Source organism: Bombina bombina, chromosome 9 (genome assembly GCF_027579735.1).
Source record: "Bombina bombina isolate aBomBom1 chromosome 9, aBomBom1.pri, whole genome shotgun sequence".
Taxonomy (NCBI): Eukaryota; Metazoa; Chordata; class Amphibia; order Anura; family Bombinatoridae; genus Bombina; species Bombina bombina.
The window spans coordinates 223,385,416-223,397,967 of record NC_069507.1 but is presented as its reverse complement, the minus strand read 5'-3'; the positions used below and the strand labels follow the sequence as shown (position 1 = coordinate 223,397,967).

The following is a 12,552-nucleotide window of genomic DNA, read 5'->3' as shown; positions in this document are numbered from 1 at the left end:
ATTGTGCACAGTCTTTTGATATTCACACTTTCTGGGGAACAAGATCCTACTGAGCATGTGCACAAGCTCACAGGGTATACATATACTAGTCTGTAATTGGCTGATGTCTGTCACATGGTACAGGGGGCCAGAAAATGGGAGAAAATTTTAATTTGTCAGAAAAAAAAATCTACTGTTTATTTGAAATTCAAAGTAAGTGCTATTGCATTGTCTTTTTATTATGTACTTGTTAATTATGTATTTCTACTGCGTTGAGTGGCCCTTTAATGTCCCTTTAAAAAAACCTGTGAACTTCACATCACTTCATCATTGATCCATATGCAGATTTCTAAGCTTGTGCCATCTGCTGGATATTTCAAGGCAAACCCCACTATTCCAGGGTTGTCCAACCTACAACCTTGGGCCTCATTTCAACGCCCCAGGACATTTATCTTGTCCTTAGCTGTCCTGTCCTATGCTGCTCCACTAAATCTATTTCTGCAGTGCCCCACTCGTGGGACATGCAGAAATAGCGCAGTAGAGAGAAGCCCAGAACTGCAGCGATGTACAGGGTACGACGCAGGTCGTTAAGGGGGTTAAAGTTTAAAGGAACATTCCAGCCAAAATTAGAATCCACATGAATGCATTTCAGTTTAGAATAGAAGCACCTTTGTAATATACTTGTATTAGCAAAAATGCTTCTAGTAAAAGCTATAGCAGTTCCAAATGTGTATTTAAGTATGCACCGTGCACCAGCAATTTAAACACAGCACTTGCTCAGAGAGCCTAAGGTGCTTGTACCATCTACCAATGATTTAATTTGTTAATTGCTGACATGATACAAGCCCCATTGGCACTCTGAGCAGCTGCAGTATTTAAAATGCTGGTGCAGTGACAATATCTAGCTATGCTTCACATGCACGTGCAGAGAAAAATGTAAACACTAAAACAGTAATAACTTTTAGTAGAATCCTTTTTGCCAATACATGTATATTGCAAATATGTTTCTATTCAAAGATTTAATTAATCTATGTGCATTTAAATTTTGACCGGAATGTTTCTTTAAGAGCCGGCCCATTTTTGGTTGAGAACCTGGGTTATACTTGCTTATTGGTTTGCTAAATGTAGCCACCAATAAGCAAGCTCTATCCAGGGTGCTGAACCTAAAATGGGCTTGGTGAGAAGTCGCTGGGAACAGCCACATTTGGTAATCCTACTTATGTCAATTTGTGGTACTCTTTGACCGCACTGAGTTCAGATGCTGCATGTATGTGGAGAGTTCTCTTATACTTACAATGTCAGGAATAATAACTAGATCATTGTGTATTAGGGGGTCACTTTAAAAAATATTCTGCTTTAGTGGTACCAGACAGCAATTTACTCACTGCAGTGAATCCAGATATATTTCACAAACAGTACCCTTATTGTTAATTAACGACAGCGCATATACACACTGTGTATATATATTGCAAGCTAACAGCACTGAATACAGATACAAACTAACACGCTGTTTCTAACATAGCAACAGTTGTTGCCAATTTTAAGCTTGTCTGCAAAGTCAAACCTTTGAGCTTATCTGAATACATACTTGCAAGAGTACCTGGACAAACAGTCACATATTATAGTGATTAGAGTAATTCCACTTACGTTGTTATTATCAAGGGCTTGATACCTGAATTATTCTAGCTCTCAGAGTTTATCACATATGCTGTAGTCCAACACTGTTGTTGTTACCCCCTTAACACCAATAATCACATTTTGATTATGTCTTTAAACCTAGTTTAATACATACCTGACATCTTATATTTTCTCTCCCCTTATCCACTGCGCATCTATGGAACCCCACTAATAAGGGGATCTATCCATATGTGTGTTTTTAAGTTTTTTCCCAAGCTATTTTAGAATTATTAAAGTTTTAAAAGTTATGTTTTAATCACAAAGCTTCAACCCCTATACCCTGTAAAAACCTAATCACTGAAGGGGGCGCTCAAGATGTAGTATAATCAATAATCTAGAACAAAAGTATATATGATGGGGCAATGTTAAGCTATCATAGATGAGTATATACACAATAAAGGCAGAAAACAGTAAATTCTTAGATACTGTAGTGAAAATACACTTGCAATTGTGAAAAATTAGACAGTCCTTTATACGTTCTTCAAAGGATAACGATTGCTGTAGCGGCTGCCTCCTCCTCACTGGATGGTCCAGGTGGTACTATATAAGATAAAACAGAATGGAGGGGCGCCTCATGTGTGGTATCATCTATTAGTTAACAACGAGTCACAGAACTATTGCCAAATGGGTACTCACAAATTTGGAGAGCACACTTATGTGCTGGTAGGGGCGGGCTGCAGAATTAGAAAGGTGTGACAGCTCACCCACTTGAAGGCGCTCTTGGCGTAAGATGGTGGTGATATTCCCAGAGCATACCAATAGAAGCAGGGTGCAGATTGGTAGAGGTGTGGCAGCTCACCCAAACTCTAGGTATCTTGATATTTGTATGATAATGTGTTCCCTCAGGTGCTGGGCTGGTCTCTCATAGGTGAACAATGGCAGATGGTGGGTAGAAATGAATCCACTCAAAGGATAAAAGATATATCCAAATTTATTTAAAAAAGCATAAAAGTTTAAAAACAACAGCACAATGATTGCTGATGAGAGTGGATAACAGGGTGTCCAATAATCACCCAATCATGCAACGCGTTTCACGTTTCACAGACCGTTTCATCAGGCATAAAAAAATCATAATCTATAATTATAATTTTTTATGCCTGATGAAACGGTCTGTGAAACGTGAAACGCGTTGCATGATTGGGTGATTATTGGACACCCTGTTATCCACTCTCATCAGCAATCATTGTGCTGTTGTTTTTAAACTTTTATGCTTTTTTAAATAAATTTGGATATATCTTTTATCATTTGAGTGGATTCATTTCTACCCACCATCTGCCATTGTTCCCCTATGAGAGACCAGCCCAGCACCTGAGGGAACACATTATCATACAAATATCAAGATACCTAGAGTTTGGGTGAGCTGCCACACCTCTACCAATCTGCAGCCTGCTTCTACAAGCACATTGGTGTGCTCTGGGAATATGTGAGTACCCTCCACATTAAGGACTCTGTTGTGGTTGTACCATTAATAGTCTGCACATGTGGTGCCCGTATTTCTTGTCTCCCTTATAGCACCACCATCTTACGCCAAGAACGTCTTCAAGTGGGTAAACTGTCACACCTTTCTAATTCTGCAGCCCGCCCCTACCAGCACATAAGTGTGCTCTCCAAATTTGTGAGTACTCATTTGGCAATAGTTCTGTGACTCATTGTTAACTAATAGATGATACCACACATGAGGCGCCCCTCCATTCTGTTTTATCTTATATAGAACCCCTATACCCTATCTGAGACTTTCTATTCTCATTATCTACTACGACATCACAGTATGTCAAGGTATATTGTGTCCAGCGACTCTAGTGTGCTTTAAGTGTATTCTTCCACAGGAGAGTCGTCGCCTCCTGAATCTCCAAAACTCTAATTCTATGCACAGCACCAATACTAGAACTCTAAATAGCGTTATTTCAATATTATACTGCTATAGACATCTGCCAGTACCTAAGATAACGGCAAATAGATAGGAGGGGGGAGGGTTAGAGAGCTGTTTGGGGGGCTCAGGGAGGTTGGGTGGTAAGTGGGGATCCTATACTGCAGAAAATATTTAATTTAAAAAAAATGTTTTTAAAAAAAACAAAAACCTTATTTTTATACTGGCAGACTTTCTGCCAGTACTTAAAGGGACACTAAACCCACATTTTTTCTTTCATAATTCAGACAGAGTATGCAATTTTAAGCAACTTTCTAATTTACTGCTATTATCAATTTTTCTTCGTTCTCTTGCTATCTTTATTTAAAAAGCAGGATTGTGATGCATAGTAGCCGGCCCATTTTTGGTTGAGAACCTGGGTTATGCTTGCTTATTGGTGGGTAAATGCAAGCCTACAAAAAGCAAGCGCTATCCATGGTGCTGAACCTAAAATGAACTGGCTGCAAAGATTTACATTCCTGCTTTTAAAATAAAGATAGCAAGAGAGCGAAGAAAATTTGATAATAGGAGTAATTTAGAAAGTTGCTTAAAATTAAATGCTCTGAATCATTTAAGAAAAAATTTGGGTTCAGAGTCCCTTTAAGATGGGGGTGACCTTTGAGGGGTGAGGGAGGGAAGATTGCTGTTTGAGAGGGTTCAGGGGGTGGGATGTGTCAGGTGGGAGGCTGATCTCTACACTAAAGCTAAAATTAACCCTACAAGCTATCTTATTAACACCTTCATTGCTGGGCAATAATACTAGTGTGGTGCTCAGCTGCATTTAACAGCCTTCTAATTACCAAAAAGCAATGTCAAAGCATATATGTCTGCTATTTCTGAACAAAGGGGATCCCAGAGAAGCATTTACAACCATTTGTGCCATAATTGCACAAGCTGTTTTTAAATAATTTCAGTGAGAAACCTAGAGTTTGTGAAAAAATTAATGTTTTTTTATTTGATCGCATTTGGCGGTGAAAATGGTGGCATGAAATATACCAAAATGGGCCTAGATCAATACTTTGGGTTGTCTACTAAAAATAAATATATACATGTGAAGGGTTATTCAGGGAATCCTGACAGATATCAGTGTAACAATGTAACTATCGCTATTTTTGGAGAGAAAAAAATGGTTTGGAATTAGCAAAGTGCTACTTGTACTTAGTAGCCTATAACTTGCAAAAAAAGCAAATAACATGATAACATTGGGTATTTCTAAACTCAGGACAAAATTTAGAAATGGTAATTGTAGATGTGAAACAGATTTTGGAGAGTCAGTTTTTGTGGGGAGGGGTTCAATTTTTTCATCATTTTTTTATAGTAAATTATATGATATGATGAAAATAATGGTACCTTTAGAAAGTCCATTTAATTGCGACAAAAATGGTGTATAATATGTATGGGTACAGTAAATGAGTAAGAGGAAAATTACAGCTAAACACAAACACTGCAGAAATGTAAACACAGCCCTGGTCCTTAACGGTAAGAAAATTTAAAAATGGTCTGGTCACTAAGGGGTTACACAGCATTTCAATTTACTTATATTACTTAATTTGCTTTATTCCTCAGATATCCTTTTTTGAAGGAATAGCAATGCACATGGGTGAGCCAATCACATGATGTGCAGCCACCAATCAGCAGCTACTGAGCCTATTTAGGTATGCTTTTCAATAAAGGATATCAAGAGTATAAAGACAAATAAATAATAGAAGTAAATTGGAAAGGTGTTAAAAATTGCCTGCTCTTTCTAAATCAATAAAGAAAAAAATTGAGCTTTCGAGAGATAAGAGATTTTTAAAAACACAAGAGAATTAAAAAACAAACAAAAGAACTAAAATTACATTATTCCAAAAACCTTTTTAAACTAATTATTTGTGGAAAATGTTTGTTTCTTATAAAGATACTAAACATATTAAACTACAGAAATATACAAGGGATTTGGAGGGTGTTGATATTTATTAATTACTTATTAGGATCATTACAAATAGACATACGGCTTTAAGTAGCATCTGTTAACACACCCAACAAATTGGTCTTTTGCCAGCTGTACACACCCTTTAAATTCTGCTTAGAAGGCAAAACAGCAGAGAATAATTTATTTTATCACTGATACCATGATTAGGGGTTGACAAATTTATTTTAAACTTACAAACTAGCCACACGCTGTATTTAGGAGCCAGACAAGTGTTCTGCTCTCTGGCTCCTAAGAAAAGAAAAAAAAAAACACTTTAAAGAACTATTAAAAACAGACAATAATGAAGAGCTGCATTTATAATTTTGATGATAAATAACATAGATAACTATATATTTAACCCTTGCAAACAGGTTAAATAAATAGGTAGGTCCTGCTAGTGGGCTCTAACCATTGCAGCTTCTGAACAGGAAATCACCAGTGAGCCAATCAGTAACAGCTATTTAATGACCAGCAAATCACCAACTGTGTTAACGAGGGTAGGACACATGGTTATTGTTTGCTTTAGAATGTCCCTTAATTTACAGTCAAAACCCTGAAGGAAAAGTAATTTTGGAGCAAACAATTTGCATTTCTTCACAAGCCATCATCGTGTCATGTGATAGAAAAACCTCATTTTTACCACTTGACCAGTTACACAACCTGGAAGTATGGGACACTGCCAAAGGCATCTGCAGCTTGTCCTTGTGCATAATTATTTCAGGCTGCTTACCTTCCCTGTGTATATAACATGCTTATGTTTACTTTCCAATCCTGATGTTTAAACCCAAACCACACCTATGTTTCATCAAGCGTTAGCTCTTACCTGTAACTCCTGGGAGACTCTATCTAAATGGCTGGTTATCTTCCGCATCAGGTCACTGTACATCTGTTCCGAGTGTTGCTGACACACACATTTGTATACACAGCTGAAAAATGGAGACAAAAATCTGTAATTTTGATGGTCACAAACTATTTTAGATATTAAATTTATGCAACGTCCTGACCAAAAAAATAAAGGATGAGGTTCCACAAAGTTTTAAATATTAATACAGTAAAGAGACAACAAAAACACAACAATTTAGAACAAGCTTTAACCTTGAAAATATTGTAAACAACATTTAACTCTTTTCAGCCGTTGGGATATTCCATGCCGCCCTAACTGTGAAGAGCTTTAGTGCCGTTAGGACGGCATGGAACGTCGTAGTCGTTTGGCTGTCCGGCAGCCATAGCGGCTTGGAAAATGGGATTGCAGGCTGGAGGACGTGTCTAGTGTGATAGACCCTCCCCCCTTACCCGATCGCATGATTTCAGTTTGTTTATATCGGAACTTAGTTCCGATGTAGACAAATTAACTCTGTCAGGAAAGGGTTAAAGCATGTTTTTTAAATAAATTTTGGTTTCAATTAGGGTTCCAACAATTATTTATATGGTGAAATAATCAGTGTTGGTTGAATTAAAAATAAGCTAGAGCTTTGCAGTAATGCAGGATCAAGTCGCAAGCTGTAAACCTTCAAACAAAAGGAACTCAAGTTCCCTTTAAGTTTTAGATTTTTTTTTTTTTTTACAGTTTGAAATAAACGTGGCATGGAATTTTAAATATCTACATCTACACAAATGAAATGTTTTTTACTGCTCACTGTATTGGGTAATTCAGAAGTTATATGAAGATTTTACAGCACAGATATGCAAAAAACATAAGGAACACATTTTATGAATCATCTGTCTAACATTGCTATGCTTTGTTCTATAGTTTACAAATGTATGCTGCATATCATACATAAAACACGCTGTACAAAGATTGGTTTCCATCAGAATACAAACATACAATATTACCTATATATCTGTTCGTACGATATTGGTATATAATCGCCAGGACTTTGCGTTAAAAGTTGATCTATGGCACTTTCCAGCTTGGGCCAATATGTGCTCCTGTATTCATCTACTGTGATAATATTCATTACTAGAAAGGAAAGAAGAAAAACAGATAATACACATTTGTACTACAAAATTGTTGTTATAGCTCTACATTAAATAATAAAGATGTGTGATACTCTCTTGTTTGGAAAGGAAGGTAAAGTGCTGTTGTCTTGCTTTTGTGGAAAAATAATGCTTTGTCCAATGGTCCCTAGACAGGGTAGAATGCAAAATCTGTACCCCTATGTTTTCAAAATACTGCAAACTACTAAATCATCTGTTTGATTTACAGCTTATAGACTTTGCTTTTTTGGCCTATCTAAGAAACATGGGACAAAATACAATTTTCACATATGCAAGTGGTGTTTAATGTTGTTTTAATATGAGATAGTTTAATGATGTCTTAGATGCAGACATTAAGCTCACTTTTAGGATCAGCTTTCAAGTGAGTTTAAAAATGAATATAAACGCATGCAACTCTTGCACTTGTAATCAGTTTTACAAATCAGCAAGCATATCCTAGTTGGTAAAAAGGACACTGAACCCAATTTTTTTTCTTTTGTGATTCAGATAGAGCATGCAATTTTAAGCATCTTTTTAATGTATTCCTATTAGCAAATGCTCTTCATTCTCTTGGTATCTATTTGAAAAGCAAGAATTTAAGTTTAGGTGCTGGCCCATTTTTGGTGAACAACCTGGGTTGTTCTTGCTGATTGGTGGATACATTCATCCACCAATAAATAAGTGCTGTCCAGGGTGCTGGACTTTCTTTTTCAAATAAAGATAGCAAGAGAACGAACAAAAATTGATAATAGTAAATTAGAAAGTTGCTTAAAATTGCATGCTCTATCTGAATCAAAAAAGAAAAAAATTGAGTTCAGTGTCCCTTTAACCTTGCTAAATATGCATTAAAGTGACAGTAAAGTCATAATTAGACATTAATGATTTAGACAGAGCATACAATTTTAAACAACTTTCCAATTTACTTCTATTATTTAATTTGCTTCCTTCTCTTGTTATCCTTTGCTGAAAGGTTTATCTAGGAAAGCTCAGGAGCAGCAAAGAACCTAGTTCCTGATTGGTGGTTGCATATATATATATATATATATATATATATATATATATATATACACACACACACACATACATACATACATACATACATACACCGATTATCATTGGCTCACTCATGTGTTCAGTTAGAAACCAGTAGTGCATTGCTGCTCCTTCAACAAATACCAATAGAAGGAAGCAAATTTGATAATAGAAGTAAACTGGAAAGTTGTTTAAAATTGTATGTTCTACCTAAATTGTGAAAGAAAAATGTTGGGTTTAATGTCCCATTAATCATTAATTCTTACGAGTCATCAAAAATATTAAGAAGTTAAACAACGGTGCTCGTAAAAATAATATACTAATAGGTAGGAATAAAACCTTAAAATGTGACATGAGGGGATTCCATGTTTTCCAATACACATTATTTCCCATAAAGAAAAAGTCACTATACCCAAAAGTGCCCCAAAAAGGGGACACAATAGATCATGGAAGTATATTACAGAGTTAAAACTACACAAACATTTTATATTACAATGTCAACGTGTTTAATAAACAGGTTTTACAGAATAGCAAACATTTGAGAGCATAATGGGCCCATAAAGCAAATGTAGTGAATCCAAGCACAAACAACTTAGCTCAAGGACTACATTGTTTAACAATAAGCTAAGGAACAATGTAAAATACTGGCTAAATAACAGACAACAGATTGTCTGAATCAATATGGTGCAACCAAATGAGAAAACCGTTTCCTACCAAAGGGATCAGTGATATTACTAGTGAGCATCATTGGAAAGTCTGTCTTTTGCACAATACTAAAAACTCTATAGCAGAGTTGAACTCCTGAATGGGTAAATCACATCTGAAATATATAAATAAATAAATAAAAACTAAAGAAACAGAATTAGCAAACTGCACTGACAATTTAAAGAATAGGACACAAAATAACACATTTAGGATAAAAAGATGAAGTGTATCTTTCTACTTCAAGCAAAGGATGCAACTTTCTTTCAATTTCTACATAGACATTGAATATTTTTAAGTTTCATACAATTGGATGACTAACTTACTATACCATCAAAATACATTACTAGAAAGGAAAGAAGACAGAGAAGGGATATTTCCCCATCAAAACAAAAGATAATAGTTTGCCTTCTATGTTGGCCTCTATTTCTCTTCACAAGGGCCACAATACATCTCTCTATCCAAACAAGGGATCTTTACAGAAAGGAAATTATCTCTCTAAGCATGTAGGAAAGATCACATTATTGGGGGGTTTTTCATACAAATAAGAAACATGTTTGCCTCATGGAATCCTTTCGAATATATGAAGAAAAAAGAGCAGCACTGAAGGCCTTTGCTGCCAGTCCTCCTTGTAAACAGGTAAGAAGGGGTCTATTTATGTTCATATAAGAATGATATATTCCTACTCTCTTTTCATTTAAGTGTCTTTCGTTCCAACCAGGTTGCCAATAGAGCTCTGTATATTTCCACTGAGAAGACAGGCTGTTCTATAGTAAAGCCCAGGCGCTTCACTTGTACCCATGTGGTCTCTCCCCCCGGCCTTATCATCTGGTACTCACGGAATTTAGAGGTGTTGCTGCTGATGCCGAGCAAGGCCTTCCCAGGGGTGCTGTCACACCGTTTCCTGCAGCCGTACCCTGCGTCTGGTGAGCCAGGGCTGGGTGATGAGGGAAGCTCAGGAGATTCAGGCCTGGGCTCCCAGTTATTGTGATTAGGATCCTGGAGCAAAACCGCGGCTTCTTCCTCCATGTTTTCCTCATCCATCTCGCTCACCGCACCGGGACGTCAAACTCACGTGAACGTTTCATCTCGAGTCCAGTACCGGTGTTCACCTGTCAGGCCCCGAAACCAACAGACCGGAAACAGCGCAGCCCAGCACATAGCGAAGCTTGATGGGAGCCGTGGTTTCCGGCGCGCAATGGACGCTGGGATTTGTAGTTTGGGACATAATTATACAGTATTCTATGGAGTTCTGGGGGAATAATACTTTAACTTACAAACTGCCAGAGAGGACTGCAACGAGCCCCTCTAGGGAAGTTTAATTCAATAGAATCAAATAACTATCAAGTGAGAACGTGCTCTCTATTCATGTTTTACACTAAACGCATAGAACTGCACATGCACTGAGCTCTAAATCTTTATATTGTAACTGGGGTAACTGAGTGAGTTAACTAACTCTTTATAAGTAGTGGATTTTACATTAGGCAGCTCCAAATATAAATGTCAGCAATAAATAAATTCAGCGTTGTCAACACATCAGTCTGATCCTATGATTCGTGTCAGGTGACGAGTTCTTCCCTAATAGTTTAGGTTTTCAGTTTATTACAACAGTTTGATGCGCATGAGATGAAAGTTATTAAATGCTGGAGTACTTAAATGGTTAAATTGCAGTGACTGAAAACAGCTATTTAACTCTTATTTATGTTACAGTTGTAGAAACAACTCCGTAATAATATACCCGTGATATATAAAAAGGTTTACAACGTCTCTCCAGCAGCGAACGAGTTAAACCATAATAACTCAATTACTTCCAGCCTCTGATTATTCCCACCCTGATGTGCAGCCTGCATGTCAATCAATCAGCTAATGGGGAGGAGTTAAATACAACTGCGGGGGAGGAACAGGTAGCTAAGATGGCGCTACCGGCGTATAGCGGAACCACACAGGCAGACAATGCCTTTAGCACCTGGAATGATTATTTGGGACTCTCAGCTCTCATTATCAGAGGCTTGAAGGTGTCTGAGCCCCGGGAGGATGACAAGATGCTGCCAGTGTCTCCTACATGGAGCTGTTTTCTCTCCGCCCCCTCGGAGCCCGAGCAGCCTGCTGTGAGCCATGGGAAGCAGGGCTGTGGTTTCTGCAAAAATAACCGGGAATCTGCCGCATTCTACAGCACACACCGCCTGAAAGGACCGGATGGCCGAGTCCAGTGTCCGGTGCTGCGAGGATACACCTGTCCTCAGTGCGGAGCCAGTGGTGATCGCGCTCATACCGTGCGATACTGCCCCCAGCGGATGCTTATGGCCAATACACGGACTGCCCTATTCCTTGCTGGTAAATGTCGCGGCTAAACTCAGCGGATTCATCATCCTCATTTGAAGAGCTAAGAGGTTAGCAACAGCCATGCTGAGACCGCGGTTCCTCTGGCACATGGGACATTTTACTGAAACTTTGGATCAGTTTTTGAAACGGCATAATTTATCCACCTATAACCCACTGATCAGGATCGGACTGCTACAATGCAATCACTGCACTTTTTTTATTACGCTTTTTTACTGCTCCACTGTTTGTATTCACATTTATGCTTTTTACTCAATGTATCAAATGAAAACTTAATTTAAGGGACAATGCACATTTTTATTTTTTTGAATACCCTGATCATGATGTATAGTAATCTGAAGGTGTTAAATATCCACTAATAACTGCAATCACCCAATATAAAACACACGTGTCTTTGTTAATCACTGTTTTAAGTGTTTTGCATTTCATTGATGTTTATCTGTTAAATCACAAATTTTAGTTTAATCTTGTTTAGAAACTAGCTGCTTGTTGAAGGGCACTTACCTCTACACTAATGCTGATTATAGGTTATAATTTTTTTTTTAACTCACTATGCTTTATGAATTTGCACTCTGTATCTAATTGTATAGCTTGTAGCATAGAAATCCATGAATGTTCAGCTGATTAACTACAGTTCAGTTTTGCCTTGTGCGTTTTTGGGGTTTTTTTTTCCCCTAAGGTTTTAATAAAAATGAATTGTTTCTATACTGGTCTAAGGTGTAATTGGTTTATACAATCTTTGTATATCAAATACTGTACTGCAATTTTCTATTTATGCTTTTGTGTCTTGATTTAAAAAAAAAAAAAAAAAATTACTTCTGGTATAATTTTTTTTTTTTCCTTGAAGGCATACCTAGGTAGGCTCAGGAGTAGTAGTGCACTGAGTGCTAGCTGGGCATGGGTAGCTAAACACTCACTATTGACTCACCAGATGTGTTCAGCTAGCTCCCAGTGCATTGCGAGTGTTATTTAAACACATTTTATTATT

At 37.4% G+C, this 12,552-nt stretch overlaps 2 protein-coding genes across 4 annotated transcripts in view; one reads left to right on the top strand and one right to left on the bottom strand.

Annotated features, from left to right (window-relative positions):
* The window catches only part of CACUL1 (CDK2 associated cullin domain 1), a 170,166-nt gene extending 159,780 nt beyond the window's left edge, over window positions 1-10,386 (bottom strand). For all 3 annotated transcript variants that reach the window (XM_053692673.1, XM_053692672.1, XM_053692674.1), the window contains exons 1-3: window positions 10,064-10,386; window positions 7,347-7,473; window positions 6,337-6,439 (exon numbers count right to left, since the gene is read on the bottom strand). In XM_053692673.1, coding sequence (XP_053548648.1) covers window positions 6,337-6,439; window positions 7,347-7,473; window positions 10,064-10,268 — 435 coding nt within the window. In that variant the 5' untranslated portion in view covers window positions 10,269-10,386. The remainder of the gene's footprint in view (window positions 1-6,336; window positions 6,440-7,346; window positions 7,474-10,063) is intronic.
* Window positions 10,387-11,137: 751 nt separating this feature from the next.
* Window positions 11,138-11,575, top strand: NANOS1 (nanos C2HC-type zinc finger 1). Its single transcript, XM_053692980.1, has one exon. The coding sequence runs from the start codon at window positions 11,138-11,140 to the stop codon at window positions 11,573-11,575; it is 438 nt and encodes a 145-aa protein (XP_053548955.1).
* Window positions 11,576-12,552: the final 977 nt, after the last annotated feature.

Bases quoted from the DNA above. Each gene is read 5' to 3' on its own strand.
- NANOS1 (XM_053692980.1), top strand. From the start codon at position 11,138: ATGGCGCTACCGGCGTATAGCGGAACCACACAGGCAGACAATGCCTTT.